We start from the raw sequence: 17,080 nt of genomic DNA on the forward strand, positions 1-17,080 counted from the left end.
GTAAATTAATGTATACAACTTTATACATACGGTTTGAAATAAAATGTATATAATTTGGCACACCTTATATCGGGTTACAAAAACAGATGGTTAACCGAGAGAGCAGTCAACGTGAGTTGAATAAGACCGTGGTTGAATTGCTGTCGCGATTACCACGCTTGGAAGAGTTTTAATAAGGGCCGGTAGCATAAATAATGTCATTTGCAGTAGGTGCGCTCATAAGTTTTGATGAATCAAGTCTTATCAAGTCGTCCAGTATAGTTAACTGGAAATAAATCGTTTGGTAGTAGATTTAATAGCATATGCAACTTCTCGTTCACGCAACAAGACTCTTTGCAGAGTCTCTTTCTCTTTCATATATAGCTTCAATTTTTAAGTTTTCTTAGTTATACGGATCGTAACTTAAAGTAGACGATCGTTAATGACAATCGCGTGACAACGTGTCTCATCGGCTACAAGAGAGTTAAACTGTTCACCGCGCACTAAAGTATGATGCTCGGGAACAGGTTTAACTCAGGCTGAATTATTTTCCCGATGAATTCGCGATTACGACGCGGCTAGCCGCCCTAATAAGGAGTCCTAATAAGGGTTGAGAGTATAAATAAAGTCATTTGCGGCAGTTGCTGTCCTGCCCTTCGTCAGGGCCCTTCGACGAATTGGACCTTTCGTCGCGTACGGGGACGCAGAAATCGCGCAGCCAATGATCGCGTCTCGAATGGGACTACGGAGGATCGGTTTGTTTTGCGGATTAGGCTCATGTTTTAGTCGCGGCCCGCGACGAATCACGAAACGCGAACCGGCGCACGTCGCCGCTTTTTCTCTCAGCGAGAGTCGTCGGGCCGTCGACTCTCAATGCCACGACGGGGCGAGCCGCGAAGGGCTACGTCCGAAATTGCTTCCATAAATGTTCAGCGCACATAATCGAATTTGCGAAACAATAAACCCGCTGATTGGAAATTAATCAAGTCACCGTTTACGATTTTACGGTGAGCCGCAGAAATGCTCTCGCCGTCGACGAGTATGTATATGGCTGAGAGAAGGTTGAGACATCAAAACTTACACGTACAACGTTAAAAATTTATTATAAGAATAAATAATTAGTATTTATATTATCTACGAGATTTACATGTTTTAATGTATATAAAAACGTTTTAGAGAGTAACTTAAATCGATGAATGCCTATATGTAAAATAAATGGTAGTTCTTTACGCACAACGGTTAGAGATTAATCTGTAACATCTGTAACATAGCATTCGGCTAGTCGTACTTCATCATCGATGACGCTTTTATTTCTCTTTTCGTTTTCGATTGTTCTCTATTTTTTTAATATCTTTATCCTATAAAAAAAAAACAACATTTTTTCAAGCTTATTGTTAATGTTTCCAATTTATAACAATTTTCATTCTAATAAAATTCAGAGGACTTGACACATCTTTTTATATAGGATGTCTTATAATAATATGTTACAAAACTTCAAAGTTTACACAAACAGATGGAAGTTAGAAGAAAAGTTGGTTAAAGCAGATAATTCGCGCAATAGATAAGATCTCGGGATTACAATAATAATAATGCATAAAAACGCGGATAATATATCTAGCGTGTTGAAACATTGTTAATCATCAGATCAACTTATGTACTTAAGTTGATTATAATTTCTTGAGTATGACAAACAGGTACGTTTAAGACATGCCGTTATATTATTGACTTTTATTAAAAGTACGTATAAGTTTACATGCGCTAAGTGTACAAAATTACAATAGCATTACGTAGAAGAGGTTCCGGTGGAAAGAGTATGTACAACAGGGTAATATATCTATATTTATATGTATCTCTATGCGTATATGTATATATATGTATAAGGAAAGGTTCATTTTTGGATGTAAAGAGGACAAAGTTAGTAACGAAACTTAAGAGTATATGAGCATCGTCATCTTCGTTTCTTAAATCGGCAGAGAATTTAATCCGTCTCGTATAATCTTTCGATTAAGCGTGGGCTTACGAGAGGATCTCGATACACCTGTCCTTCGTTACACCTCCGCTTACGCTATTTATTGAGCTAACAGTAAATACATCGCGAGCTTAACGCGTCTCGTTTGCTCTTTCTCGAGTTTGATATATAGCGACGTTGCCGCGGCTTCGTCCCCGGATGAATTGGAAGACACAGTATGTTTCTCGAATGTAAAATGTTAAAATGCAATTCTCTTTTGCAATTTTTTTAACATATTAATTTTTACACTAATTGCTGAATTTATTTTTGTCAAAGTTACCATTGGAATTAGAATACATTGAAAGAGTACAGATTTAAAAATATTCTGCAATATGCATAACACAAACAATTTACATTCGAGCAAACATTAGAATAGAACGATACTCATCAGACGCAAGTTCGATCACTCTGAGACAAGTCTTGCAACGAAGCCAGGCAACATGACGTGACTTATCGGAGAATAGACTAAACAAACAAACAGTAACAACAAAAATAAAAAAAATATTCTCCTTTCGTGTATCAATGTAAGCATCGAGCTATCTTGTCGTACTGTCGGCACGACGATTTAGCGTCATTCACTATTTATGACACTGTTGCACCATGCTTGCATATGCACGGTAAGCTGCGATGATCGAAATATTATTTCCAAATTCGAATCTACATGTGTAATATTTTTCCATAAAAGTTTATCTGTGAAGAGATACTGAACTTGATATTCTCTTGATGAGATTTAATTTAAAATTATTCATTATTCGAATTGTTGTAGTTAATTTCTTTAACTAAATATTCTAATATTTCGATCAGCTGCAGCGACGAGTCGCTCGATCTCGTAAAAAACGATAGAGAAGACAAAGAGCTTCTTCGAATGTCTTCCCTATATCATTGGTTGTATTTTGGCACGGGGTTGAGTCACGCGCGCTTATTTTCCGCCTTGACGAAATTACGCGTAGAATTTTAATTTGAGAAATTCAGGTATCGAATTTAGAAGAGTTCCTCTAATAAAAGGAACGTCATTAATTTTTATGAGCATCAGGCTCTATAAAATCATTAATAAACACATGGCAAGTAAATGTACCGTAATAAGAATAAAAACTAAAAACATATAACAATCGCGATAAATAAATAAAACGATATGAAATGAAATATGTTCTTTCGCGTGTTTTGATAGCGCTAGATTTCGACGTACAATGATTCCATAAATCTAATCGGAGAATACCGTCCAGCGGCTTCGTCCACAATCAATCTTCCCGTCGTGACTCGTTCTCGTTTGAGTGTTTATAGAGAATCGAAGTTGGATTCCCGATCGCTAGTCTGTAAAAAGTATCAATTAATAACAAGTATCAGTTAATAACACCGAAATTGTAATTTCAGAAAGATGTTAAATGTTTGTGATCCGTAAAAAGTGATTTAAACATAAATTTGTGAGGCACTATCTTACCCTATCCGGACTGTACAATGGCGGGTGTTGCGCTGGAAGTCTCAATGTGCTGCCTAAGTCACGCTCAGCCATGGTGTGACCCTCGCTGGCGCTGTCTCTGGTATCCCTGTTATCTTTGACGCTGTTTCTTCGGGCGGCGGCGACTTTTGTCGGCGGTTGGATCGTCGTTTCGCCGCACGATCTCGCCAGAGTGGAACCAGCCTCGCCTAGGTCCAATCTAAGGAGCTTCGTCGGAGCTTGGATGGTTGTCTCGCCGCACGAGCGGGCCAGTGTCGAGTCGAGATCAACCTGAAGATCTCCGCTCCTCAGTACCTTCGTCGCTGGTTCCACAGTGGTCTCGCCGCATGAACGCGCCAGGGTGGATTCAGCGTCCATGGTACGAGTCACCGTCGCTGATACCTGTCGATATAATTAAAACTCCATTATGTACTTTCTTTACATTTTCCAAACATCTTAGATTTGTCTTTGAGATGAAAACTGAACTGTACCTGAAAACCAGCACTCACGAGAGCACCCGTGGGCATCATCGGGTTTCTCGCGCCTTGCAAATCAGCTTCCTTGCAGTCCTTCGTGCTAGATATACTTTGTTTCCTATTAGCGGGACAATGGCTCGCGCCATTGTCGAGATAGCTCATGAGTTTGTGTTCCTCAGCGGCGAACGTACTCATGATGGTCTTATTGTAATTTTGCGGTGATTGCGGCGCCGATCGATATTTCGCGCGTGGGATCATTACCGTCAAAGAGCGATCACGCTGTTCGTCGTTGACTGGCATTGCTGTAAACACGTAAAATTTATTGAACTAAGTATATGGCATGTGACTTTAATATGTTATCTTTGCAATCAATATTATACAAATGTTATAGAAATCGTGCACATGAAAGAGATAGTTTGGAATATAATAAATGAAAAGTATCAATAATAAAACATACCTGCGGGCACCATAGTAGCTTTTCTGGGTGGATGACGAGGTTTCGCGTTGATCTTACGAACAGGTCGTTTGTTCGGTGGCAAGGGAGCTAGCATTTGCGGCGGCGGTGGCAAAACGTGGGGTACGTGATGAGGTATCGCCAAGTCAGTGACGCTACCCTCGCTGCTGGTATCACCACCTGTTCCGGGGATCATTGCCCGTCTATCGCCGGTTTTCCGATCGCGTCCCGGATGACGGAAGCACGTCATTCCCACACAGATCGCTAGGAGACCCAGCAGAATTGCGCCGGTCGTCACTAGAGCTATTAACAGCACTGAAAACATATGGAAATATAATTGTTTAAAAGCTTTGTTTTTCCCGCAACATTGGTTAATTGACTTAATTGCAAAATTATTGCGCTTCATGTAACATAATTTCTTCACCTTTGAGATTAACTTGACATCGTTGACCGCTGTGCCAAGGGAAGCACTCGCATACGTCTTGACCGAGAGAATTGGTGACGCAATGACCTTTATTATTGCAGCCAGCACATCCCAGTGGAGCCTGTGAGCACACTCTTCCGGGATATGCTGGATTTTCCGATAAATCAGCCCAGCCTTCTCTACATGAACATTGATAGGATCCTCGTAAGTTGAAACACGCCGCGTGGGGCGAACAGTCGTGATGCGGGCCGCCCTCCTTGGAAGCGCATTCGTCAAAATCGGCCGCCTCGATCTAAATTAAATTACAGGACGAAATATTAATGACAGAATACCTTAAACACTATTGCAGTTATCAATTTATATATCGCAATTCAACTGACCGAATCAAGATTCTTTGAAGCGTAGACCTCTGTGCCACCTAAGCTGTAATTGCTTCCGACTAAATATTTCCGAAGGACCTCCTTCAATCTGGTCTCGTTAGCGTTATCGCTCAGCTGCACGTGAAACTCGACCTTTGTAGGATCCGGGATGAATCCAGCGATCTTGAGGCCTCTGTATACATCTCTCAAGTCGCTCTGCATTAAAGTTCTATCCAAAGCATCCTTCGTCGGAACTACCATACGTTTGTAAGTTGCCGACGTAGAGTCGTTTAAGGCGGTGTCATACGCCACGAATTCATGACCGATGCGATCCAGACCGACGCGCAACGTGTACGTGTAGGTCGCTAAAAAATTATTACAACTCGTTAACTCAAGCATATTTGAACCGAACAATATATTCGCGAAACAAAATTTCAAAAATTGTGTACAGATATATCTGTGAACTTACGTTTGCAAGGGCGATCCGGGAACATTCTCGCGAACCCTGGCCGACAGACGCACCTCATCTCGGTTCCTACTTCGGCGCATATCTCAGATTTGGTGGATTTACACTCCGGTGTGCATTGGTTCGCAAATGGCGTGAGAGGTACTATCGGCGCGCCAAGCACTCCACCCGACAGTACTCTGTGAATTTCGTTGCCCGTTGGATCCTGCTCGTCGCGAGAAACTTCTTCCCCGTATTCAGCCTCCACCTAAAATTCAAGCAAAAAATGCCGTCTATGTAATTTTTATATTTGATAAGAGAAGATTAACTCAAGAAACCGATAAATCTGTGAATAAAACGCGCTTAATGAAAGGGGCATTCTGTTTATTATGACGTATAGCATATATATAATATTATATTTTGTGAATCAATACCTCTTCTGCTCCGGGCGCAGGTGGGTTCTGATCGCTCATTACGACAAATATGGAGTCATTATCCGCTACATTGTCGTACGTCGAGGGTACTCTCGTAACGATTGGTTGTAAAATCGTCGAAGTTATCGTGGACACCACGCTTGTCGGACGCAGCAACGTTTCCGTCACAGTCTCGACAGTCGTCGTGGTCATCGTGTGCGTGAGTAAAAGCGTTCTCGTCGTTGGCGGTGAGCCCAACACCGATGTTTTAGTTCTCGTCACTGTCGATGTTTTGAATCGTGTCACCTAAAATTTATGAGCATTAATATATAATCAGTACTTGTGATTATTTAAGAAATAATAATTATCCTAAACTTCATATCGAGACACTCGTACCTCTTTTGGCTTCGTACGTATAGTGGCGTTGGATTGATCCCTGACGACGGTACTGGGGGTCTTTATAATGTTCTTCGCAAACTGCGTGGTCGAGTTGCTTGCCTCGGAACGCGTCTTGTTGTCCGGCATTGGTATCAACGTACTGGTTACTTTAGTGATCGAACTATCGACTCTAGTGACGACCACGGATGACTCTTTGTCCGCCGTTTTATTCACGATACTGTATTCGGTTACTTGCGGTCTTTGCGTCTTGACGTTCGATATCGTCGAATGCTGGTTTTTATCCGTTCCTACGATGAATGTCAAAGACTCGGTAGGCTCCACTCTCGTCGACGGCAGAACGCTCTCGTGGCTGGATTCCAAGAATACCGGATGTTCGGGTCGCTTAACAGGATTTGGTGGGATGTCCGAAACGTACGTTCTCGTCGGATCGACATCGCGATGGATCGTCGATGATCTGCTCGGGTGAATGTGATCTACTTGAGGTGGTCGCAGCTTTGTCGGTATTACTATATTTGTGGACAACGTCGATGTCGATTGAATGGGGATTCTAAAATGCAACAGTCGAATTATTAATTCTGCTCGTAACAGAGATTTAAATAATTTACGTACCTAGACACGGGTCTTGTATCAAACGGTCGCACGGTGTAAATGCTAACATGTTCGGTCCTTCGCGTTTCCACAGACCTGAGGATCTCGGGGACGTCGACTACGACTGGCAGGTCGACGGTGCCGTGAATAATTGGTATTTTTGATTCGATGTCCTGGATTACCGGGATATGAGACGTCGCGACGGCAGTAGCTATCTGTATGGAACCGGAAACCGCGACAGCTGGTCTCACAGTAGCAATCTCGAGCGGTCTCGTAGTTGTCAATATCGGTGGCGGCGGCACCATGTCCTAGAATGTAACACATATCGTTAGATTATGTTGTAAGAATAGATATCTTGCATATACACAGAAAAAAAAGAAGTGTCAAATCAACACTGATATACTTGTACATATGCAAGAATATATAATTTTATTATAATAATTTCAACTTTTTTTTCTTAATTGAACCATAAAACTTCGTTTAACTATATAAATGACTTCATTCAAGCAAGTTTTCTTCGTTTAACGCAATATAATCTCATTTCAAGATTATATATTCTTGCGTATATGCAAGTATATCAGTGTTGATTTGACACTTAATTTTTTTCTGTGAAATCTTATAAACCACGAATCAAAAATTTTTAAGTTTTACCTGCGACAGTAATTCTACGAGGAAAGGTCTTGTGAGCGACGGTCTCGGGTTGGGCGGAACCATATTTGTGCTAGGTCGTGCAACCGCCGTCGATTCTTTCAAAGGTACATATTTCGGCGGCTTCAAGCCTGACTCATCGGTCGTCATTAAAGCGAATCTGTCCTCTACCGGCACATGAGTTGTAGTGATGTCCACCGGGGGTGGCGACAGTCCGAGCACGTCGCTCGATGGCGGTGGCGGTGGTTTAAGTCCCTCTTGATCTTTTTTCTTCGATTGATTTGATTCCACGTTCAGAGGCGGCGGCATCATGGTTCTAGAGGGAACGTTCGTTTCCTTGATTTTGTCCTGCTCGCCTTGAGAATCCGAGGAGGCAAAGTTCGTCTGGTACGCCGTGTCCAGAGTTTCATCGTTCTTTTTATTATGCGGTGGATTATTTTTCGTGACTAACATACTGGGTGGCCGCTCGGTTTGCGTCTTACTGTCCACTTCCTCGCCCGTAGCCTCGACCGACATGGAGAACTTGTTCGGACGACCGTGCGTTTCCAGTCCCGCAGTACCGCTTGAAACGATTACCGGCTCTGGCACTTGAGGCTTCGGTTTCGTCAAAATGTAAGGATATTCCGGGTGCACCCTCGTGAACGTTCCATGCTCCGGTCGAACGACGCTTGGACGTTTATTGCCGACAGCAGTCGGACGAGATGTTGTTCTATTTTTATTCTCAGCTGTTTTCGTTTCGGAAATCCGGAAATCATGTCCGGTCGATATTTTCTGTTGAGACTTTCCAATATCCGGGACCGCTACGTCTACGTTCCAATTATGAAGATCATTATTTAATTTTATTCCGTGATTCAATGTTTGATTGACAAAAATTTCCGCGGTATTCGGTTTGACATTTTCCGGACGTTTTACACTGTAATCGGGTCTAACTTCTAATTTAATCGGCGGTTTCGTTAATATCTCTGGTTTGATCCGAGTCAAACCGGGTCTTTGATCAGGCCTAATCGGTCTAGAATACGGTCTTCCGGGCCTATCTACTTCAACGCCGAATTGAGGTATAATCGCCGGTGGCTTCAAATCAATAGTATCGTCGCGTTCGAGTGAGTTCAGTGTCGTGACTTGTCCGCCTTGCGTCTTCTTGGTCGTAGTTAGTTTTGCATCTTCATTATATGGAGCGGGTATACCGTGAACTATTTCGTAATCGGGTTTATTGCCCTCTTGTTGCTTGTATCCGTAAGGAGTGGCCGGATCCACGTAGCCATTGTAAACACCGAAAGGCTTGCCTTGTATTATGGGCAATTCGTAAGGTCTCGTGTTGTAGGAACCGTGAGGTCCTTGCAATAATGGTTTTCCGTTTGTTTCGCGGTCGTAAGTAACATCATGTTCTTGCCCGACTTCCAGCGGTTTGCCTACGACCGTATTGATGGAAACAACTGGTCCATATAAGGTTTGCGATTTCAGAGTTTGGTTAACGCTCTGAGAATCTATCATGCCTTTTTTATCCTGACCGTCGGTTTCTTGACTCCTATTTCCTTTTCCGTGATAATGATTCTGATAATTGACGTATTCCGAGGCACCGATGTCAGAATCCAATTGCTCTGTATTAGTCTGCCACTTTTCATGATTATCTCCTGGCTGCGTTTTTGTAGCGGATACTTGAGAATGTTTGTTTTCCTCTGATATCGGATTTGGATGTAAAGGATTGTGATATTCTATCGCTCCAGTAGGCACATGATCATTCTGCTCAGTTGACGAAGTCGGCGACGCGACATTACCTACGTTTTTATTCGGATAAATATGCGGTGGTCTGTTCTGATTGTCAGTCTGAAGATTGAACATATTAGACGTAATCCGAGTAGGTTCCTGGGATTGAGGACTCATTGGTGGGCGATGCGGTAACGCAAAGGTGTTGTGCGTTTTCACCGGAGGCCTCTGTGGTCCAGAATACGTTGGTTTCCTAATCGGCGGATATCCAGTAGGTCGTTCCACGAAGACGTGTCTATCTAAGGGACGATTGGTCGTCGGTCTCGGTCGCGGCCTCGGTCGATTATTCAGAGCGAATCTGATTGGCTTCTTGTCGGATTTCCAGTTGGTGCTTAGCGTTATCTCGTTTCCATCTGGCTTTCCCAGGAATATATATCGATGCGGAACTTCGGTCGGCGCGACTTCCACGCGCCTCGGTGGAGCTTGGTTCGAGATTTGACCATTCGAAAAATGGCCACGCACTGGCGGTTGGTGGGCTGAATGTGCATGAGAATGGGCAGGCGAATGAGGAGCGGATTGCGGTCGAACGTTTATTGTCTCCGGCTTGTGATGTACAAGAATTTCTGTATGAACGTGGCCTTGACCGGAATTTCCGGATCCGTCAGGTCGTTTGATCAAATGAATCTCCGATGGTCTCTTATCGGGTCTTAGTACAGGCGTCTCTGGCACTTCCTGCGGTCTCCCGCGTATAGGTGACAACAGAACAGCGTGCGGACGATTAGAGAATCCTGGTTTTGTAGACGAAGACTTGAAGTTGGTAGATGGTGATGGGGGAATCATGTAATGGGCTGGATTCTTCTCATTTGAATATTGAGGAAAATCTTCGCCCTAGACATATACAGCGGTATAAAAAAACGTAGTTTTATACAATGATATGCTAATATTATTAATATTAAATTCAATATCAGACATACCTTTTGGATACCAACGAAACCTGGTCCAACTTCAGGTTCTGGATAAGGCGATGGATCGTCAAAATATTGACCACTTATATGAGGTTCGTTAGTATCTCCGAAAATCAGAGCTTGTGTGCCGCCTTGAGGAATTACGACATTAGCTACTTGACTGGGTTGAATGTTGACTAATAAAGGTTGCCCCGTCGATCTATCAATGACATGCGGGACCTGATGGACAATCGGCTCGGTAGGAATCGGTTTTGGCTCTGAATTCTGTATGATGATAGAACTCTCCGGTAATAGAGGATCTTTTTGTGCCCATGGCGGTCGTTTTTGTTCTCCCGAAGGTATGATCGAAGTCGGATGTGGTTTTTCGTTTGGCTTGTCCGGATGAATCTTGAAATAAATTATCATTTGTTACGATGCGCACACATATACCGCGCAAATAAATGTATATAAATAATACAAATGGAACCTACTTCGTCAAGTCTCGTAGGTGGCGTTAAGGGATCTTTGGCGCTCCAGGGTCTTCTATATTTATCCGGATTCCATTCCGGAATTTTGTGATTTACATTAGGATTCGCGTACTGTTCTACGTTTGGTCTGTTGGGTGGCTTTAGCAAGGGATCGTTCTCCAAAATATCCTGTTTCGACGTGATTCTTTTAGGCGGTGACGATTGAACGGGAAGCAGTTTTTGAGGCTGCTTAGGACCTGTCGGATGATTCGCATCGAGAGGAATGGAAACCGGTACTTTCAAATGTTCCTCGTAAACCTGATGGGCCGGCAAAATCTGCACTTGCGCGTCTTGCGCGGTTTGTTGAGCTTGTACGTCGTCATCGTTCTCCAGGACCTCTAATACAGGATGTACCGGAATATTCGGTACCGGTATCGGCGGTGGTTTCATGCCGATGTGCCCTTCGTCGTTTAAAAACGTCTGCGGCGGTCTCGGCGCCATTTTGCCCGGTTTTCCTATGATAACATCGCTGTTTGCGGTGATTACTTCACCCGGAGATATCGGTATACCGTCGGCGAGACTGCTGGTCACCTTGTGGCGCGTCTCGGCGATATAATTATGATTGAGATTTGCCAGATGGGCAGCTAGAAAAGACAACCGCATAGTATTCGAAACGCGCTAAACCGAACATTAATAACTATTACGAGAAAGAAAGAGGATCGTTACCGATGTGTTGGCTTTCAGCGGTTTCTATATCACCGTCAGCAAATTCTGCGACGGGTATGTAGATCGGTGATCGTTGCGTTGTAACTTCCTGGATCTCTGCGACAGGCACGCTGTCGTTTCTACGAGTAGCCGCGGTTTTTCCTTGCAATAATCCGGCCATCGCTGTGATTACTGGTCCCAAAGCGGATAAGCTGTTTATTCCTAAGGAACCCAGACTAAGGAGAGGCTTGCTAACTGATCCATCGTCTCCGGATTGAGAACTCGGCCGCTTATTTTGTAGTTCGTCACTTGACAGCGTAGTACCATTATTATCCTGTATAAAAATTGCAAATCTCATTTACACGTAAAATATTCGCATAACTTGATATGTTTTGCTGTGATAAATATTTAAAAAGTTGCTTCTCTTAATTTACCGGCAAAAACTTTATATATAAAATAAAACATACCTTTTTATCAATTGAATCTTCTGACTTTATATCAGAGTTAGCATCCTCCGACGCCGTTTCCGTTGACTTGTCCACACTTGTCGTGTTCGTAGGACCTTTTTCGTGCTTTTTTATTTCCGCAGTAGAGGTTGATTGTGGAAGATTCGTAGTCGCGGTTGCATCGATCTGGTCCTCCTCGTCAAAGAAGATAATTGTCGAGCCCGTGACGACGTTTTTCACCGGATCGGAATGATGTGCGGTCGTCAATAGGGCGTTCATATATCCGGCGTCTAATAAACTCGGGGCTATTGACTCCGTCACAACGTTTTCAACGATATGCGAACGAGACGTCACGGTCGTTGACGTTTCACCATCTGGGCCAGCCTGACAGGAGAGAGATTTTTAATGTATGTAGGGCAAAAATATATTGTATTACAAGTAGTAATAATACAAGTAGTAATAAAATAATAAAGTAATAATAATAATACCTGTAGTAACGTCGTGAAGTAAGTGAATGTAGTAAGGTATGTTTTAGTAGCAAAGATCTGTATAGGCTCCGGCGTAGGATTAACCGGAGTTGTTTTCATGGTCGTTTTTCGCACCGGCACTTTCTCCAGTACCACGTCGGTTGACGTGGCTACGTTCGTGCGAACTACCGTGCTACCTTTCTCCAAAAATGTATTAAAATACGTGTACGTGATGTAATACGTCTTAGTCATATCTGTCACGCTACCGTCGGTGTTATCCAAGGCAGTCAGGGTAGTTGTGACGCTGGTTGGTCGCGGCGGAGGTGCTGATTCTGTCACTATCAACTAAAAATAGAAATCGAAGAAGAAATAATATAATGTCGCGGTGAGAATACCGACGTAAAAGTTTGCGGTAGGAAAATAAGCTAACCTGGGTAATCGTGTCGCTGACCGTCTCTGTTTTCGTTCGACCTTCTTCCATAAACGTCTTTTCTAACACTCTGGTACTGAGATATGTATTGGTTTCCGGTCGCGGAGCCTCTGATGGCTCGAGAATCATGTCTAGGTAATGTTGCGGCGCGGTAACCGTGTTCGTTATGACTTTCGTACTACTTTCTAAGGCATCATTCACATCCGGATGATCTGTGTTCAAAGTCAGATACGTGTAGGTCGTTTTAAATACTTCTGTACGTAGAGTCGGAGACATATCCAGAGTCACGGCTGCCGTTTCGGAGCCAGGTTTTCTGTGCCGTTCTTCTGTCGCCGTGTTTGCTACCACCTAAAAGAAGTAACAAAATTATTATACCAATGAGAATTTTTGTATGATATTTCAAATATATTCATTGTCGACTACAATATTTCCATTATTATTGACGATATAAAAAAATGTGTGAAAAAAGATAATTAAAAAGAAACTCAATGTCATAATCAAATCTTTCTATAATAATTTTTCTTGATTTGAAGATTATCAGATCTTTTTAAAAAAAATTTACATTATATGAATTTTACTAAACCTAACGCATTGTATAATGTATCTTCTTTACACATGTAATATCTTCCATACAGTAATTTCTTTCTTACAAATTTATATTTTGAGCGATTAAGTTATAGACGAAACATTCTGTATAGTTTAAAATTACCAATAAATTGTAAGAGAGAGAAATAGAGTTAAAGTGAAGGTCTTATTTGGAGAATGTATACAGATATGTTTGCGTAAGCACCTGCTGCTCAGTGGAAACGGTAGTCGTTCCATCCTTGGTAATTGTGTTGAGGTACGTGAAAGTTGTTGTGCAAGTTTTCGTGACAAACTCGTTCGGTTTATCCTGTGGCAGGAGCATGACCATCGCTTCTGACAAGGTGAGGGTGGGTTGTGGATTTGAGTTTTCCCATCGTAGAGCCGGAGTCGGCCCGGCGACAATGACTTCCACGCCATTCGACATTACGCGGGTCGCTAAATTGAACCTGCGCCCCTCTTCCTCATCCTTCGCCACGTATTCTCCTGTCGTTACAATTCCATAAACAACGATTCGCAACTTGTTGCAGACATATATATATATATATATATATATATATATATGTGTGTGTGTGTGTATAAAAGAAACTTGCTTCGCAATAATGATTTTATTACTATTTTTTTTAAGATATTGAAACAAAATTTCTTAGCGACGTAAAAGGTACTGTCGGGAGATTGTAAGCTTACCTGTTGTTGACGTTCTTCAAATCAACACTCAAGTAATATTTGTGTATTAATATACATATAATTAAATTAAGAAATAATTAAATATATTCGAATTACAATCGAATATAGGACGAATTTTTACAGAAACGATACAGTTGATAAAGTAATTAATAGGAAGAGATTAATATTCGTATATATATCGTACATAAAAAAAAACGCAAATTTAGATATGTACAGCGTCGTTTTGTCATATACAGTATTTACATTTCATACAGGGTTGTAATGTACAGGAAAAAATTTAGAATACCAGAAGCCAATTGACACAGTATTTAATACAGCATTTACACAGTCCAACAGTCCGTTTCGTATAAGTCTAACCGAATTCGCGTAATCAAGAAGTCTAGAGCGAAAAAAAAGTTTATTAGTCTAAGGATTATATTACATACGGCGATCACCGTGTGCACTTTACGTTGAGGAAATGGTCAATTATCTTGTTATTCTTTTCAATAAAATTACGTATCTCAGTCAATATTTCCTTGGTGAAATATGTCATATGTACATATTTCGCGTACACGGGTTTAAAAATTTCAACGTTCTTAAGAGTGTGCACGGTGCGATCGTCGTGAGAGAGAGGTCTCAGATGGGTAAAAGGTACTACTCACCGGCAACGGGTACTGGATTATACACAGATGATACGAAGCCGGCTGACCGGGCTGACGACTCCACGGTAGGAGTGACAGTCACCGTGACCGGCACCGTCAACGTAAGTGTCGTCACTCTCGGTCGTACGGTCGTCGACGATGTCACTTTAGTCTCCAGTCCGTTAAGTTGCGTCACCACATACGTATACGTCCTCAGTCGCGTCGACGTTACTACCGTCTCCGTGTAATAGACGCTCGTGCTGGGCTCCAACGCGAGGTCCGGCGTGGATTTGGTCTCTAGATCGATCGTGCTCGACTTCGACGGCAAGATCTTGGGGAAATCGAGACGAGACAACGACAGATAGAGATCATCCGCTAGCCCGGCCTCGATCTCCTCCGGCGTAGGCGAAGCGATCTCGCTCGTGACTTTCGTCGCGGGGACCGACGAGGACTTAGTTCCGCGGGTATAATTTGCGCCGAGGGGTATCACGCTTGGTACGTACGAGTCGTCGAGATAATTTGACGTAGCGGTGTCGCGTGATTTCGTAGTCTCGAGCGGTATAACGCTCTCGAAGCTGGGCGCGATCGCGATATCAGATGGGACGACCGTTCCGATTGGAGAAATCTGGGTCGAATTAGAATCAATTATGACATCCGGTTGAATGGGATGCACGGTCGGTATCTCTTCCGGGTTCTCACTGATCGTTTCGGGCATCACGTTACGTTCTGTAGAATCTTCAGGAGCTTCGATTGATTCTTGTCCTTTACTTTCTAACGTTTCGGTAACTGATGAAATATGCTCTTCCGTCGTAATGTTTTCTTTATCGGGGAGGCTCGTCGATTCATCGGACACATTTGTAGTGATGTCCATGAAAGTAGTTTGCTCTTCAAGAGTGGCAATGGTAGTGGTTTGCTCTTTTGCTGCTAATTTATCGTCACCATCTTCTTTAATACGTGTAAGTTCGGTAGTTGGTACCGATTCTGTTATACTTATCGACGCATTATCGGATTCTTGAAGCGTTTTTATTGTCTGCTCCTCGGACGGTTTTGCTGACGTAGTTTGGCTGATCGGTGTCGTTACAGTAATATTGTCACTCTCAACATCGCTCTTATTAGACACAATATTGTCTTCGTCCTCGGGAGAAATTGTGGGATGCTCGTCTTTCATTAAAACTGTAATTTTATTTGCATTTTCAGTCGTGGTACTTGTGTCATCTTCGTATTCTTCATCTTCCTCGTTGTCAGACGGAGGAAAGAAGAAATTGTCGGTGATAATCACCGGCGTGTCTGATGTGCCTTGTTTAGATACGGCAGAGCTGGCATCCAACGATACAAGACTCGCCTCCTCGTCTGGTTTGTTGTCAATAAGGTTCGGCGTTTCTTCGAGACCGGGCGTAACGACGGAATGATCTTTTTCTTTAACAACCTCGTACTCTTCTTCATTTGAATACTCATCGTATTCGGAAGAAGGCGCAGTGAAGAATCCAGTAGTGATAACGACAAAAGTCGACGTCGGTTGTATCGGACGCACCGCGACTAATTTCTTTCTGGTAACTCTAACTTTATTTTTGCTTGACATCGGCGTAGATTGAAGCTTTCTACGCCTTGTTATGGTTACTTTGTGCCTTCCAAAACCAGTAGGCTGGTAACTTCCGTATTCTGCCGGTGCGTCGGTCGGATAAATCGAGCTGCCCGATCCGAGAGTTCTGACACGCGTCACCACGATTCTTCGTGGTGCATGCGTGGTAGACGTGACGCGAGGTGTCAAGGGTCTACGTCTAACGACCGTAAACTTATGTTGCCTGGCAGTTCTGCTACGCACAACGGGTACTCGAATTCTAACACGCTTTCGCGGTGCCTCTCCAAGAGATTCGTCATCATCGTTGATCCTTCCGTTATTTATATAATCCTCACTTGTGGACCATGTGTCAACGATACCTTCTCTGTTGAGTTCCATATTCCTACTTCCGTATTGCACCGATTCACCGTAGAGATTACCTGCAAAGGCGTTCCGCTCATCTGTTCGAATCATATCTCGCCTTGTATTTAAGTTCACTCTGCGATCTAATGAAAATCTATATGATCAAGCAGCGATAAAGCCATTCCTGGATGTTGCTTTCGTGATGCGTTAATCGATTGGAGTTAATGCTCCCATCTCGTGTTTTATTTTTTTGTGTGCTCGTCCGATTAGATTTTGTCACTTTGCGTTTTAGTAACGTTACCGGGCGGTTGTCTGTTTGTAATGTTGTTGGCGAGACGGAAGAGTATCATGTCCGATTTTGTCGTGTGGGCGCGCGTGCGGCGGCAGATTGAGGCTGTGTTAGTAAAAGGAAGATGTGGGACGACGCACGAAGAGGATACTTTTAAGAAGGAAATAGAGAAGATATTCAAGAGAGAGAG

The 17,080-nt window shown here is 42.9% G+C and overlaps 1 protein-coding gene across 1 annotated transcript; it reads right to left on the bottom strand.

Moving 5' to 3' along the window:
* Positions 1-1,692: 1,692 nt before the first annotated feature.
* Positions 1,693-17,029, bottom strand: LOC143901110 (uncharacterized). The gene is made up of 19 exons (XM_077413077.1): positions 14,702-17,029; positions 13,582-13,859; positions 12,792-13,139; positions 12,383-12,706; positions 11,916-12,278; positions 11,470-11,782; positions 10,768-11,387; positions 10,307-10,684; positions 7,632-10,220; positions 7,002-7,288; positions 6,390-6,939; positions 6,015-6,299; positions 5,605-5,848; positions 5,157-5,500; positions 4,777-5,068; positions 4,356-4,667; positions 3,914-4,200; positions 3,426-3,824; positions 1,693-3,298 (listed from the first exon to the last, which is right to left on the bottom strand). The coding sequence occupies exons 1-19, from the start codon at positions 16,710-16,712 to the stop codon at positions 3,263-3,265; spliced, it is 10,260 nt and encodes a 3,419-aa protein (XP_077269203.1). The 5' UTR covers positions 16,713-17,029; the 3' UTR covers positions 1,693-3,262.
* Positions 17,030-17,080: the final 51 nt, after the last annotated feature.

This window comes from Temnothorax americanus, unplaced genomic scaffold, assembly GCF_048541705.1.
Source record: "Temnothorax americanus isolate GAGA-0224 unplaced genomic scaffold, ASM4854170v1 Scaffold32, whole genome shotgun sequence".
NCBI lineage: Eukaryota > Metazoa > Arthropoda > Insecta > Hymenoptera > Formicidae > Temnothorax > Temnothorax americanus.

Coding starts and splice junctions, on each gene's coding strand:
- LOC143901110 (XM_077413077.1), bottom strand. CDS start 16,712: ATGATTCGAACAGATGAGCGGAACGCCTTTGCAGGTAATCTCTACGGT. Junction 7,289..7,631: donor TCGTAGAATTACTGTCGCAG/GTAAAACTTAAA, acceptor GTTACATTCTAG/GACATGGTGCCGCCGCCACC. Junction 5,849..6,014: donor CTGCGCCCGGAGCAGAAGAG/GTATTGATTCAC, acceptor CTTGAATTTTAG/GTGGAGGCTGAATACGGGGA.